The 16,923-nt window shown below is 36.6% G+C and overlaps 1 protein-coding gene across 4 annotated transcripts in view; it reads left to right on the top strand.

The window, feature by feature from the left end:
* Nucleotides 1-16,923, top strand: part of LOC136040606 (uncharacterized) — a 138,565-nt gene that overhangs the window by 13,635 nt on the left and 108,007 nt on the right. For 2 of the 4 annotated variants that reach the window (XM_065724864.1, XM_065724866.1), the window contains exon 2: nucleotides 13,799-14,901. In XM_065724864.1, coding sequence (XP_065580936.1) covers nucleotides 13,799-14,555 — 757 coding nt within the window. In that variant the 3' untranslated portion in view covers nucleotides 14,556-14,901. Of the gene's footprint in view, nucleotides 1-5,079; nucleotides 5,195-13,798; nucleotides 15,310-16,923 lie in introns of those variants that run through there. The other 2 variants (XM_065724867.1, XM_065724865.1) reach the window with 2 other exon arrangements.

Here is a 16,923-nt window from a genome sequence, read left to right as displayed (position 1 = left end):
GCCATTGTGGCCCATTCATGACAGAATTGTTATAAGAATTACAGTTTGAAAGAGAGTAAAAAGGGGTTTTCTTTTTGCCAAGCGGGTACATTTTCAGATCTCTTTAGGCCTTTTTTTCCATATCACACGTATTCTGTCTTTGAAGTGAGTGAAGGATGAGGCTAAGGGAGTTACTAGGGGGGGCGGGTTAATAGCTTCAAGAACGTGTTTCTGAGACCGAATCGGTTGGTATTTCTTTGGTGGCTTGGATTGATTTGTGGTTAAATCTCTCCTTCCCCTTGCTCTGTTGTGTACAAGTATGCTAGTGCTTTGGAAAAATAGTGTTATGCTTATTTTTGTAAAGAGTTCATTCAGAGTTTTTACAAATTTTCCGTTTTTGTCTTTACTTTGGCATTCTTTAGCAGTTCTTTATTTTACTTTTTTTAAAGCAATTCTTTCTTATATGGATATCTAGTATCTCTTTCAGGTTGTCCTTACCCTTTCACTGTTTTGTTTTTCTTTATTTCACCTTTTCACCGTCATTATTTGGTTGCTATTTGAGCTGAGGAACATTTAAAAAGAAAATTATGAACAATGAAAATTTGGTGGGTCATCCGCTCTCCGTTTCCTGGTGTGTCTTTGAGAAACTCTATTTGATTAAGTTTTAAATTCATTTTAGTTCAGTTAAAATGCGTAACAACTAGTGTCTTCAATTAACGAAACTTTAGGGGTAATGGGAGTAAAATGTATCTTCAAAGGTCTAGGGGGGGGGGAGTTTGTTGTTTTTATAGGATTTTTCAATGAAAACATAAATAAAAAATCTAAATCTAGGGGGGAATTAGGTACCGCCTGTCCTCTAATTGACGCCCGTGGTTACAATCCCTAATGCCTGGATGTAGCCCCACGCTATACCCAAAAGTCTAACTGAGGCTGAGCTGTAGCCTAGAGTTCTATCCAAGTATTTAGGGGAGGGGCAAGGATGCAATAAAAATAAAAATGAATATACAGATTGGTGGGAATGCCTACTTTCTATGACAGCCGCACTTGTGGGATGATTGCTGTAACTAGTCTTTGACATCTTTAGTACGAGCCGGCGTACTCGGTGTAAGATGACCTTTGTTATTTTTAACTAAACTTCTAGTGTTTTTACACTTTTCAACCAAATATGTGATCGTATGAAAGTGTAACATTTTCTTCTCAGGATATTCGCATTGAAATTGCTTTTGAAAAAGAGTAGATGACCTAAAAAAGAATACAGTTCCACATTTATCATCTCTTCAGTTGAAAATTGCTCAGTGCGGGACATCTCGTTATAAAGTAAATCTTGCAAGTGTATTCTGTAAATCACTTGAAACGAGAATTGATGGAATTTTAATTGTTTTTGGCATAATTTGTTTTGGGCGAGAAACCTTTATTCTCGCCCCTCTTTTTACGCATCCTTCTGGAAAGGGCTCATGAACTGATTGGCTATATATTATTATTATTATTTTTTTTAGAGCTAGGGATAACTTAGGAAGGCTTATTTAGGATCATATGTACTTGTTGTAGGAATTAAGCATCTCATCTTTCCCTGGCATTACATAGCTTCGTCATTATAGTAAGCCAAGATTCTAGGTCGTTCGCGAGTGTTTCAATCAGTTTGAGCCAGGACTTTTCCCAACTTCGTCCATGCTTCTTGAAGCCAACGATTGGGTCTAGGTCAGCCTTGATGCAGGCAAGCTATGTTTTCTTCTGGCCCCATGTCTCTTTTCCCTACCCGGAAGAGATGCACATCTGAGAACTTAATTGACGAAGGTATGGTATGGGCGGCGGAGTGTATGGCTGAACAATCGGAGTCTTCTTTGTTGTAGTGGCTAAATCTAACCACTGATGGTAAATTTTTTCGGAGTTCTTCAGTGCTGACTCGATCACGGAGTTTAATGCCAAAGATTCTCCTTAGACATGAATGGTCAAATACGTTTTCAAACAACGTCAAATGTTTTCAGAGCCCACATCTCACAGTCGTATAGTAAGACAGACCGAACAAGGGTATATGCTTATTCTTTTCTTCAAACGAACATTTTTATGGTTCCATAGGGAGTAATTTAGCTGGGTGAAGACTCCAGTTGCTGAAGCAATTCTCGATTGAATTCCTGACATGTATCCTCCTATTGGTTCTACGAGAGAGCCGAGGTACTTGAATCCAGGAATCTCGTCTATGGGTGACTGTTCTAATAAAATTAAGGATCTTGAGCTGATATACCGGACACCATGACTTCAGGCCGACCAGAGAGGATTCTTTAGCTGCCTTCGATAGCATGGATTGGACTTATGATATGACGGAGACAATATACATCCCTTTCAGACACAGAACTCAGTTTGGAAAATCGAGGAGTGCTTCCCACCAAACTGAATTGGGGATCGCGTATGCTGGTAGTATGTTAGGATAAGTCTGACAATCTTGCCTGGTACTCCGTTCTCTATTATGACCTTCCAGATTCCATCCCTTAAAACAGAATCAAAAGCTGTAATAAAATCTGTGTATAGAGAAACTGTTGGTTTGTGGCGTTTTGCCCTGTGTTCAAGGGTTTTTCCTAAGACGAATAATTGATCGATTGTTCCCATGTCTGGGTAGAATCCCGCTTCATTGGGCCTTGTCTTCACGTTGCGCTGGATACGAAAGCGATTGCGTAGCACCAGGGAAAATATTTTGGCAGCAGTTCAGACAAGTGCGGTCCTGCGATAATTACTGTATTTTGTTGTTAATCCTTTTTTGAAGACCGGAAAGAAGATTGAACCTCCACAATCCTGTGGAACCATCTCTTCTTCCCATATGCAACAGGTTAGTTTGTGCAGCCTGCTGACAAGTTCTGTCCCTCCATATTTGTAAAGTTCAGCCGTAATAGCATCAGGATCATGGGCTTCTTTGCTTTTCAGGCAATTTATTGCTTGTCGGATTTCATCTAACATGGGGGGACCCATGTTCACGTCTGTGTAAATACTGCAGGGTGACCGACTTGGATTATGGCAACGCTGATTGTGATCCATTGCTGTGGAATTCCAAGTGGTTTGTCAAAGTGCTCCTTTCAGTGGTTTATTATTTCGGAATTATTTGAGAATAACTTGCCGTTTTCATTTTCGTTGGACATTCTAGTTGGCCTATGTGATTCCCCCTGATTGTTTTAGGAACTTATACAATTTCCTGGTGTCGGATCTGGATGTAGTGGCTTCCATGTTTTCGGTGATTTTCTCCCAGTACTGATTATTATCATTCTTAGTCGACTGGTGGTGTTCTCTTCTCAAGCGCTTGAACAACTCTGATTTTCTGTCTGTTAACTGTTGCTTGCATTCAGCCAGCTGAACTCTGCGTGTTGACATCCATTTTTTGTATAGTCTTTTGCGGTATCCTATTATAGCTTCTGCAGTTGTGGATTGTATTGCCTAAGGTCAGCCACTCTTAATCCAAACTTTGGGTTTGCTCGTCGGTCGCTTGCACTTTTGGAGCTTCAAAGCTTCAATCATATGTCCTAGCGTCTTATTGGCCGCCCAAAAGGCAAAAAGAAATACTTTAGGCAGCCGAAGTTTGAAGCTTTCTGAGGATGTGGAGTAGGGCTGAGGGACTTTTTGTTGTTGTAAGTATACCACTGCTAAAGAATCTTTGTCACAGGATTTTCGTTATACAGATAGCAAATATGTAACACTTGGCGATATTGTGCAATATTTCCTCAAAAAGATCCTCTTCCTCATTCCTCCTCTGTCACAAAAGCTCACACATTTAGGAGTCAAACAATGAATGTCTGGTCCCGCACTGTTGTTTATTATGCTGTTTTGCCAGACACCAAGTGCTTTCAATAGTTTGTGTTTGTACTACTGTCAGGATCGACGAAGGACAGGTACTGTGGTCTTGCCCCTCCTCCCTTTATGCCTAAACTTCCCGAGTTTTTTGTTGCTTTTTAATCGCATTTTAATAATTTCATTGAAAACACTCTCAGAATTTAATAAATGAAAATGTGGTGAAAAAGTGTATAGTATTTTAAATTAAAACTTGGACAAAAATAGCAACAAACTTTAAATAATAAAGAAATCCGAATATTTTAACTTCGCGTCTAGAAGACTTTATCGACGGAAAAAAGAACAAAATGAATTAAGCTAAATCAAACATGACTCACATTTTAATAACGTGGAAGTGTTATTGAAAGCTATTAAGATGCGACTTTTGTTAATTCTTTTCCTTTTCTTTAAATTTTTTGTTCAATTTAGCTTAATTCGTTTTGTTCTTTTTTTTTCGTTGATAAAGACCTCCGGACGTGAAGCCAAAATATTTGGATTTCCTCATAATTATGTACAGTTTGTTTTAAACATTATATCCGTTTCCACAATATTCCCTTTTGTTAAAATTGATCATATTTTCGAATGAAGTTTGTTCCTTTATGTTCCAGCGTCAAATTCCTGTGTACCTACCTGAGGAAAGCCCATTTCGCTCATTAGTGTTGATTGAGCCATAGTTATTCATTTTTCCAATTTTGCACTTTTTAACCCATACGTTAAATTGCTCGGAGACAACTGCTTAAAATGGTACTCCTGTATTATTTAGAACACACTCGAGAAGTTGCTAAATGTAACATCTATGAAAACCCGTTTCATAGCCACAAAGATGAATAACGGGTTACAGAATGCATTGGACTTGTTTAATGTGAGCTACATATTTTGCGCATTAGGGGTGGGGGGAAGGTAATGTTGTTTTAACCTCACACCCCCCTAATGTGCAAATATATAGCCCAAATTATATTATCTTATAAACTAAAGTACTATATTTTCATCATACTTTGATATATTTCATTAGGATTAATCTAACTGCACTTCTCGAGTGTGATCTGGATAATACAAGAGTAAGAAATAGGCAGAAGTTTACTTTTGTACGAAGGAAAAATCTGTTTAAACAACTTTGACCCCTTGTCTGAGTATGACCGACGGGCTGATAAATGATAGTGCAGATTATCATCGCCTGAGAAGAATTATGGATTCGTAAGAAAGACGTAACACAAGTTGTAATAGATAAATTCTTGATAATGTCGCTATCAGCATGTTCAGTGCTAATTCAGAAAAACAGTTTTATGATAAGAAGACTGGTTTTATATTTCATGAATCTAGTTTTATTTTCTTGGTTGAGGTGGAACTACTGGATAAACTAAAAAGTATTAATTGAATAGTTTTATGTGGACTGGCCACCCTTGAGGTAAATAAAGCAAGTTCGGGTTTGGCATTTTTTTTTTCAAAGTCTTTGGGGAGGTAGTTTTGTTGTTTTCTTTTTCAATTAAAATACTGAAAAAAGTAGTTTTAAAAAATCTATGGGGCATTTTTTAAACTATATCGGAAATTCACGGATTTGTTTCAACTTGGTATTATGAAGCAACTACTGATGAAAATTAGAACGGAAAAGAATATATATTCTGGATATATGGAACATGGATCAGAATATGTCTTTAATTGTATAATTCGTAGAAACGGCAATCATTTTTAGTATAAAATGTATAAAACAAATGTGAATTTCAGTCCTATATATATATATATATATATATATATATATATATATATATATATATATATATTGTGCATGAAGGCTGAATTTAATACCTTTAGGTCTATTGTTTGTTCTTATTTACGGTACTTGTATGATAAACGTCCTACCGCTCAGATTGTTCATTCATTGAACCATTATTATGCCGGTTTTTTTTCCGTTAGTTTCTTTCAGGTTAGTGTGGGATAAGACAGAGATATGTGACAGAATAGACGGAGAATGTATAATTTAGACTACATATTTGGACATTAGTGGTAGGGGTGAAGAAATTGGCCAATTTGAAGTTAAAAAACAGTTATTACTACATAATATGTAGGATAATTTTACCTAACACATTAGGCATGCAGGCCCGCTATAATTTACCCTCCCCCTCCTAGTGTGCAAAAATATAGCCCAAATTCGTTTCTAAGGTATTATATTTTTATCTTACTTTTATATATTTTATTCGAATTGAGTGTCATATCGTCTATAAAAAAAAAGTCGACCATGCTGGAGTATGTATCTTTAAGCTGAAAAGGCGACCTCCATTCTAAAATAACTCGTTTTCAAGATTTTGTCTACTTTTAAGATAATTTTCAGCATGACTCAAAATACAAGGGATGCTGCCACGCCCTTCCTTATCAACCCCTCTTTACTTACTAATTGAAACTTAATTTTGCCGTCAAGTGGCGTATAAGGAAGCAACAGTTGACCACTGCGTCGGACGAGTCTGAGCTAAAAATACATGCACGCTGTGTTATTTCTGAGGAGACACGATTTTTTTTTGGGGGGGGAGGAGGCTGGACGAAAACGGAAAAATATGATTCATCGCAACAATATCAAAAATCTGTGCTTGTATTTGCACACACTCAAGTGCTTCATTTAATTAGAACCTGTTTCTTTGACGCTCAATCCTAATAAAATTAAATAAAAAAACTACGTTTTTTTAACTGAAAGTAAGGAGCGACATTAAAACTTAAAACGAACAGAAATTACTCCGTATATGAAATGGGTTGTCCCCTCCGCAATCCCTCGCTCTTTACGCTAAAGTTTGACTCTTTGCCACAATTCTACTTTTTAAAACAATTAAAAACTTTAGCGTAAAGAGCGGGGGACAACCCATTTCATATAGGCCTACGGAGTAATTTCTGTTCGTTTTAAGTTTTAATGTCGCTCCTTACTAGTTAAAAAAAACTAGTTTTTTTGTTTAATAAATTTAAAGCTTAAAAAGTAAAACCAGAATCTTAAGAAATTGAAGTAAAAACTGTAATTTATTAAATAGCAAATTAACTTTTATTAAGAACTGTATAGTAATCACAAATGTAAAATTGATGTATTGCAGAAAAATGTGGTTTAGTCTAACAAATTAAATCTCAAGGGAACTGACCTAGATTAAACCGTTGAATGTCTCAACTGAGCTTCAATTTCATTATAATTTATAATTGCTATACAAAAAAAAAAATAACAGCATGGCAGAAAGAGAAAATTAAACATTGTTATTACCCAAGGGGAACATGATATCAAAAACTCTATAATGGTATTTAGTAGCCGTGCCTGAGGGGCAAAGGCACAGAGGTAATTAGAAACTTGCAGGCCATGATGTAAAAGGATTTTACACAGACATTAGCATATTTTGGTATTTTTTTTCTATTACCACACTGCCTTTTCTGTGACGAAATAAATAAGATTTCCAAATAGTGGAAGGTGATTTTATTAGACAGTGAAACAAAAATATATACACAGGCTCTAGATCAGTGGTTCTCAACCTTTTTTAACCCATGGACCCCTTTTCCCTTCTTTTTATCTTGGTGGACCCCTTCATAGCTATTGGACATAAGAACAATTTTCTATTCTTCACTAATATAAATTTTAAGGTTTTAATTATCAAAGAAATAGTAAACGATTAAACTTTATTTTTAAATGAAAACTAATTTAATGCAAATAAAATATTCTACTATAATAATAATAATAATTATTATTATTATTACTATTATTTTGATAATAACTACAATATTACAATGTTTCTTCCATGGGCAAGCAACACAAGCTCGTGGAGAGTAGAGCTCCTCAGGCAGTTTAATTCACTCCAACATTATGTAAACTGGATAAAAAAGGAGTTGAAATTAAGTGTGTGATTAAAAAAAAAGGAAAAGGCATGTTTATTCAATGAGATCCCTGTGGTTGGTTCTTCTCGGCGAGTTTATTTATATTTGGTTCTATTGATGTTAATGATAGTCGAAGATCACTCCTTTTCACAATGTCAAGTCTATTGCAATTTTCTGATAACATTTGAGAAACACGACTAAATCCCGCTTCAACAAGATAAGATGTAGGAAAAGCAATAACGTAGAACTGCGCTTTATCCCAGAGCAAAGGGTACTTTGTAGCAACATCATTTGTTTTCCATATATTGTACTTTCCATCTTTGAATTTTGCATGCATTATTTCATTACTTTGTATTTCGTTGAGGGGCTCTTGCAAAGATATGTCTATTGCGGCAACATTAACTTCGAAAGGAATTGAAACCCAAATCGGTATAGTCATCCCGAGCAGGTCACCAACCCGAGTTTGCATATCTTCATGTATATTTTCCAAATATTCACCATATAATGCAAGATCTTCATCTTGCAAATCGCTGTTAACACAGGCCAAACAAGGAAACTGTTCAAATGCACGACGCCTGATATTATTCTTATACAGCTGTAGTTTCCTTAGAAAAGTAGCAATAGCACTTTTACTAGATATCAGATCAGAATTGTTCTCTTGGAGCTGTTTATTAAGTGAATTAAATCTTTCAAATATATCTGATAAGTAAAACACATCACATTTGTTTGCAAGCAGTTTTGCTCCAAGTTGTGTGTCAGCAAGAAAGGAAACAATAGAATTCCAAAGTGCAATGAAACGCTTAAGACAATTCCCCTTTGATAGCCATCTCACCTCTGTATGTATTACAAGCCGTCCAAACTTTTCTCCATTTTGCTTACAGATTTCACGAAAAAGGTGGTCTCGAAGAGAATTTGAAATAATATGGTTAACTACTTTTATCACAACAGTAAGGGAACCATGCAGACATGCACTCATTTTGTTGAAGTGTTGACGGTGTATCACACAGTGAACACAATATGAAGTGAACAGTAAATTACAGTAGAAATTGAATTTTAAAAAATAAAGGGCGTTCTGAGTTGTTGTTTTTTCCTTGACCCCCAAAATATCATTGTGGCCCTCCAATTTGTTGTGTTTTGCCTGTGGACCCCCGGAAATATTACATGGACCCCGGTTGAGAACCACTGCTCTAGATATTTCGATGACACAGTTGGTCATCAAATATACACTAACATATCAAAATTAAAACAAACTGTATTTATACATCATTAACAGTAGGCCTATTACAAAATTCAAGAACAGTTAGTGAACTTTTTAAGTCAATTACAATTGTGGAAGTGTATGGACCCTAAGGTGCTAAAACACAGAGGGGATGTTTTGGCGATTCACTCACTTTTTAAGTCAATGGACCGGTAACTTGCTTTGACCCTGAAGTGATTATTTAGTTTAGTGGGAGTACAGTTTGTTTTAACTTTTATACGTTAGTAACTGAATTGATGAGGATGATTGACTGTCATTGAAATATCTAGAGCCTGTGTTTATATTTTGTTTCTCTGTCTATTTAAAAGGAACTTTCCCTATTTGGGACTCTTATTTATTTCAACATTAGCATGAAATAATTTGAAATAAAAAATATTAGAATGTAGGGCTTAAAACAGTTGCTATGGTAGTTTGTTATTTTGTTGAGTATAGGTATTGAATTTAACTAGGATAACTGTTTTTCATCGCCTTCGATTCTTAGTCTTTTATTTCTCACTTGTCCTGATTCCGCAAAAAAATGGCGACTCGTTTTACCACGAAACACATTTGTTACTTGGGAAAAGATGACATGTTTTCAATTATCTATGACTCTGTTTGCTAAGGCCAGCCCTAAAATAAGTATCATCTGTGAGTGTTTGTCGTTTTGGGTAGTAAAAAACAATTTGAATGTTTTATATTTATGCTCTCTCGGTCAAAATTGACTTTTATTTAAATTTTGTTTTAGAATAAATATGACAATCTGTCATAGACCTGCCACTTAATAAGAATAAGGCATTTGAATAGGAATCCGGAAAACTAGGTACAGTTTAAACTGAATTTGCTGACTATAGTCGGTTAAATAAGATAAAGAATCAATGTGGCAAAGGAATGGTCCATCTTGATTTTTCTGCTTAACAACTTGCCTTTTATTTTTTCCACTCTATCAGGTCATTTGAATATGTCCTTTGTAATCACGTCAGTGACTGTCCTTCGAATTGTCTTCATAACCGCCATCTTAGCATGCTAATCCTTTTTTGTCACTTTTTTTTATGCTAATCTAAGTTTTTTATATTTATCTAAGTTGCGGGTGGATTTTGATTTTAGAAGAATTTCCTCTCCCTGTTCAAGTTCAAAATTCTGGTGAACTCAGACAAATATGCACGCAACGAAACGCCTTCAATTCCGCCCCTTTCCCTGAAACTTGAGATTTCCTTGTTGTTTCCGTAAAACTTTCCTGTTTCGGTGGCAGTAGGTCCAATTTACCAAGAACGTCGTTGTTACGGTTTTCAGTTTTCGTAAATTAATTAATATGTTCTAGAACAATTCTCTTTTTCTCTTAAATAGATAAAATTGTATTATAAAGAAATTATATAAAAATGCAAAATTTTAGAATTTTTCTCAATTCCAAACTTCTATACAGCTACTACTTCTAGCAACTCACTGCAGCACCAAGTCGCTTGAGGCCAACACAGCAACCTACGCTCCTTCTCCATCCCAATCTATTCAAATCCTTATTATGTACAGGCGTACAGAACTTCCCAGGAAGTTCTCATTTCCCTTAAATATTTCCTTGTGACATCATCCCAACTGAGACGACCTGTCTTTCGTTAAGATGGTTCGCTGAAAAGGGCAGTCTTTAACAATCTGTCATCCTCCATCCGCAGAACGTTCCCTTGCTATTTCAATCTTTCTTTCATTATAGCCCCAGAAAACGGGATTGAATCCCACTTTTTGTACAGCCTACTGTATGAGATATTGTCGGTCAGTAGGGTACCCAGATCAATCCAAAGACAATTTCTCTGGAAAACAATTTAGCAAATCTTCCTCTGTTTTTCGGAGCGCCCATGCTTCAGAACTATACTTGACCACTGTCGTCACTGTAGCTTCCAATGTTCTAATCTTGGTTCGCAGACTTATGTTTATATTTTTCCAAACTTGTTCTTCAGCTGTAAAAAAAAAAAAAAATCATTGTGCGCAAATTATAAGTACCGGAAGAAAAAGAGGATTTTATATTCAAAGCAGAAAAAAATATTAGAAAAAAGTCTCCTAAGCTATTCGACTCTTGAGTTAAAATAACCACCTTTTAAGGTACCAAAGAAATCAAAGTATAAAGACCCCCCCCCCTGGACCTTTCTTTTCGTACTTCAAATCACGACTTTATAATGTTTTATTTAGTGATTTCGAAATCATGGAATTTTTTGGGAAGAACCATATTTCAGTCACTGTTGCATGTTGACTTTGAAAAATACCACACTTAATCTGTTTGATATTGCATTCTTAGTTTTATTTTGGTGAATTGTTTCACTCGCATGATGCGAGTTTAGTATTGCTAGTTAATTGTTAAGCCAAGATTTTGGGGAAGCGGATACGACCCCGAATCCCCCAATGTGGGTGTATACCTGGCTTCTATGTTCTGCCATTGTATTTTGTAAAAAGGTTGAAAATCCTGGACTTGAGAATTTGGCTATAAAAAAATCAGTGTTTCTTCAGCATTAAAAAAAAGGCAACAGTGCAAAATTTCAGTTATGGTGGATGAGGAAGACGGATGAACCTGCACCCTTCTTGTATACGTACGTTGTTGTCAAATTCTTACCTAGATACTATTTTTCTAAAATCTCAATAAAAAAAAAGGTAAAGGATACGGCATTAGACTTTACAGTCCCTACCGGCGGTGCTGATCTCCGTTTCTTGGCCCTTCAGCAAGGAAGTGCAATGGGGGGTTGGGGGCCAACCATCCTGTGCTTTCGCACACCCTTCCTGTTTACCTTCCCCAGATTTCTCCAGGTACCCATTTAAAGCTGGATCGACTCTGGCTAAGCTTACAGAGTCACGCCACTGACTCCCGTCCCAAACTGAGCAATTGGGTACACTGGGATTCGAACCCGCGTCCTTTCAGACAAAGGATCCCAAATCCAGCGTATATCAATAGTCTGTTATTTATTGGCGGTCTTGCTTATTTTTTGCTATAGAAGCACCTTGATGTATTTTCAAACTCCCTGGAACGTCTTATCCCTTTGTTGTCCCTATGAGTTCAATGCCAGACCTTGAATCGATTGTTGCCATGGAAACAAGGGGAAAACTTGTCTATGGGTGGGCAGACCATAGAGTCCTATTTTGTATTCCAAAAACTTTTCTCCGGAAACCGATATAATTCTATCGTTTTGAACTGACACGCATTGACCCAGCCAGGGGGGCATATCAAAGGAAGAAATTTACCGGGACAAAAAAGGGCCTGAGAAGCTCGGTCATTAATGAAACTATAGGTTCTATCACTGTCTTAGCTCTATGACTACCTTGGTTCTACTGCCCTAGGAATGGACGGATAATAAATGGACATATCTATTAACAAATGAACTAACATCGTTTTTATACAATCCTAATAAGGGGGGGGGGCTAATGCCAGAATTGCCTCTCACTCAATTCGACTACCTCGTCTTGGCTTTTTCTACAATTAGCGATGACTTGATGCTCACCACTATTCGATTTTAAGTCAAATGAGTACTTCTTCGCTCGTGGAAATCTCCCAGCCTTTGCATGAATCGGTTTTCAACAGACCTTGCTTTTGCTAACTAAGGATATATGCTTAAATCTGACCAAAGAGAAGGTATTTCCCTCCGCCACATTACACATAATCTAATTTGTAATGCAAGGGTAATTGATCAACCCACTGTAGGGGTAAGTCGCCAAGGGTTTAATTATCAAGCTTGTACGCAGGGATTTTTCTAGGGGTGGTGGGAGGGGGACTAATGAAGAAAAAATCATTTGAATATAAAGTTCCAATACTTTTTGGAAGATTCAGGAATGTGGGAGGGGTTGATAACCTCTAAAGTACCTTTCTGTAAGTCATCTAAGGTTTAAGATTCCCTTTTAGTTGTTAGCATGCCCACCGAGCATTTTGCCAAATGTATAAAGGGGAAGGAGTGCCATGGTGTTTACAGTAGGCCGAAATCATCGCATCTACTGCTGAAACTTGTCCAATTAAATAAAAATAATATTTTGTGTAATCAGGAGATGAGTAAGACTCCTACACGAGTTTGCCACAATACTTCGTTTTATGTTTTCTATGAATCCTTAGAAGTATACCCGGCTTTTACTGTTTTCAAGATGAGCTTTCTCTGTTATGTTAAAATTGAGGACAAACAAGTAATAATTTAGGTGAGGTTAAAGGGAAGCATTGAAGTATTTTCCCCAAAGATTCTTATTTCCAAAAAACAAATGTAGTTCATATGGTATATATTTTTACATTTAACATTTTTCATATGTTGCTTGATTTCTAAGAATGAAATATTTATCATCATATCCCCTTTCCGCGCATTATTTAACAATAAGGGAGGGGGGGGGGGGGAACGACGCGTGAATTATAATAGATATTTTCTAATACTAGTAGTATTTACTACTATACTATAATACTATAATGCTACTAGTATTTATAATGATTATAAAGGCCTATAATCAAAAACCTACTCGTTTTTTGCTTTTTTTTTATTTTTGAGGGGGCAATACTAACACTGTTTTTGAGGAAAACAATTACAAAATATGTGATAATTTAAATAAGAAGTGGCCATATATTCAAGAAAATTAAGGATTTTGAAGGGATTTGGGTCCTATCTATAATATTATCATACGGTATAATAAGTGTGTTATTTATTGTAGTTTTTTGTCTTATGTAGTTAATGACGTAAACTTAAAGAATATTGAAGATCATTTGGTATCCCTCTGCGAAGGTCACGCAGTGTTTTTCTCTATTCGTAGACAGTATGAAAGCCTAGCCCAAGAACTTACGGGCTGGGGGAGGGGTGGAACCTTCTACCTCGTCCAAAATGTCATATTCTTTGATTTCAGGACACTTTTACTCGGATGATTGTTATTTTTGTAATCATTACCTTCTCCCTCCTCCCAAGGAAAATGTAATAGCATTTTCATTATCTTTTCTTTTTTCAGGATAATAATGTCGAATGAAATAAAACCACCTAACATCGATTCTGTAAATAAATCATCTATACCACGGAAACCATTTCGCTTGCGCCAAACAATAACAAAAATCTCCAATTCAAAGGCAGTGAAATGTCAATCGTCCATTCAGTTGAAGGCTGGCAGTGTAAGAGATAACAGTGGAGTTTGTGCGGTTGCCGACAGTGAAAGTGATAAAACTTGTATTTTTGAAAAATCAAAATATTCTGAAGAGTTGGAAATGTCAGGTCGTAAACCGTCAGTTGGTGATAGGCGATCAGTTGAAAGTCTCGGAATTTTATCACCTAATCAAATGAAAGATTTCTCGTGGATTGATGATGGTTCTGATCCGGGGTCATCCCGCCCAAGATTTCGTTTAGGTCAAGAACTAGTTCTAGCAACTTGGTTACAATCTCCTTCAAACCAACAAAGTGCATCCCGAGTTAATCCAGATAGAAGATCTGTTGAAAGTTTGGGGATATTAACCCCTAATCAGATTAAGGATTTTTCTTGGATAAACAGTACTCCAAAGCCCATTTTTGAGGAAACGCCACCAGACTTGCTGAATTTTTGCACTCCAGGCACGAAAGCTACTCGAATGAGCTTTTCACCTAAGAAAATCAAAATTGACAAAAGTATGAACGCTACTTTCAGTAAAGATACTAAAGCTAAGCTTGAGAACACTTATTCTATTGATTCAAACAGTACAATTGATAGGAAAAATAGCGCAGCGCAGTGTTGCAAGTAACACCGTGGTTTTGGCAGATGAAACCGAAATTTTGCTTGACAACACATATAGTCTTGAAGCTGGTGTTTCTGACCAGAAAAATGTGCAGTGCGGTGTTCTCGAGTGCGTGGAAAATCAGCTTGATAGCACCTACGATCTTGGTTTGGTGAATCAAGATTGTGATTCATTGGAAGGTAGTGCTGCTAAAGATTTGAAACCTGAAAGTATTACAGAGGAGATTCTTAATAACACATATGGTCTTTTGACCACACCAGCTGATTCTGCTAGGAAAAAGGTGCAAAGCAGTGTTGTCAAAGGTAGTGTATTACCACCAAGTGTAGTGACAAGCGTAACAAGTTTGGGTAGCATGGATGGATACCAAGGGGACGTCGAAGGTACAGGTACTCAAAATACACCGGTTCGACTTCATCCGAAAAAATCAAAGTCCGGACCTAGTTCTGAAATGGAAACTAGTGGCATATTTTCGGATGTGGAATTGGTCAACGACGACCCTGAAAGTTCCAAAAATCGAACTGTTATCAGAACAGCACCTCAGAGTGACAAGTCCAAATTAGTCTCTAAAACTCCCTCTAGTCGGAGTAGTGCCTCCTCAAGTTTGTGCAGTGTTGCCACGAAAATTAGTGCAAAATCCCCGCGGCTTCAAAATACAAAGGATATTAAGGATGCAGCAAACAGATCTAGAAAGTTGCCGCTTCCTCAAACAAAAGTTCCTCTCAGGAAATCAACTATGCCGGAGATAAAACCCCCAACTAAGGTATGAAATTCGTTCGTTAATTTTCGTTTGAGAAGCCATATAGCCAATGCAAGCAGCGGAGAGGGGGTAAATAATATTAATAATTTATATTTAATCTACTGTACGACACGCGTAAAGTTGATTAACACTACAAAAGAAAGAAAAGGAAAAAACGGTACTTGTATTATATACCCCCTACCTAATATTCTTCTAATATGTTTCTCTGACGTTCAATTCTAACGAAATATACCAAAATAAGATAAAAATATAATACTTTAGAGACAAATCTGAGCTATATATTTGTACATTAGGGGGGGGGGGGTGTTAAAATATAGTGGGTCCGCATGTCCAATGTGTTAGGTACAATTATCAATTATTCTGCATATTATGTAGTAAGAATTGTTTTATAACTTCAAACTATAAAAATACTTTGCGCCCACCCCTAATGTGGAAATATATAGCCCAAATTATGTATTTCCCATCTATTCTGTTGCTTCGCTTTGTCTTGTCTCACACTAAGCATAAAGAAACAAACGAAAAAAAAACAGTTCTATGATGCATCAATGAATGGACAACTTGAGCGGTAGAGGATTTATCATAAAAGTACCGAAAAAACTGTTGATAAATAAAAACGGACTAAGATGGTAAAATTGCTTTTGGACCATAATGACCCACAAGGCATTTATTCCGCGCATCAAGTAACGAATATAAACACTTACTATATCTGGGATAATTAATCTTCATTTGTTTAAGATCATGCTTAGCAGAAATTGGTCTTTCCTCCAATTTCATAGTTCTGCGGTTTTCACACGGTTCACCTATTTTGCCCTCTTATTAAATTTAACTCCCCCCGCTAAATATAGACCTCTCAAAGTAAGGCTGGTAGGCTACTAGTGTTGCTTCAGTTCTTCCCTAAATCAATTACAAATTCTTTCTACTTCTTTATCAGCATAACTTCGTCAAATCTTCTTTGTGGTCATAGGCGCTTTAAATTCAAACCAGCACTGATTATTGGAACATTTGTAAGTGATTACGTATCTTGGGCCTTCGCCTGTGCACGTAACCAAGGATTTAAAGGGTGGGAATGAATAAGAATAAATATTGTTCATAATTTAAATAAAAAGTGCTCAGAAATTCGAAAATTAGGAGCTCGGGTAGGGGGGGCGCTGGTTAATTATTTAAATAGACATTTATATTCAAGTCATTTGTTGGTTTTTGTCCCACACCGATTGCTTACTATGTTCCGTAAGATCCGTATCCTTCCTTCTGTGGATTGAATCTGTTAGTTTTTTAATAAGACATACCAAGCCTATTTTGTTGCTCGCCCAGTTCTTACAGTTGAATCACGTCAAAACGGTCGGAGGAGGAAGGCATTTGGAACATTCTTGTCTAAGAGAATTCCCCTTTTCTTCCCTGCCCCTAGTTTAGTAGTTGTGGGGCCTTTGCTAGGAGAGGGTTTTCGAACCATTTTTCTTGTTTAATTCTATAAATGGTTTTGTTTTGGTTTTCTAGATCTTTGTGCAGTAAAAACCGCGCAAGCAGACGAGATTTTATTCGTTGCTGGGGCTCTACTTTAAAAAAGTGCAAAGAATGAACGAATTAAATAGGCACTTGGAATTTTCAGGGTTGTAAAGG

Source organism: Artemia franciscana, chromosome 21, assembly GCF_032884065.1.
Source record: "Artemia franciscana chromosome 21, ASM3288406v1, whole genome shotgun sequence".
NCBI lineage: Eukaryota > Metazoa > Arthropoda > Branchiopoda > Anostraca > Artemiidae > Artemia > Artemia franciscana.
This window is presented reverse-complemented; position numbering and strand designations above follow the sequence as displayed.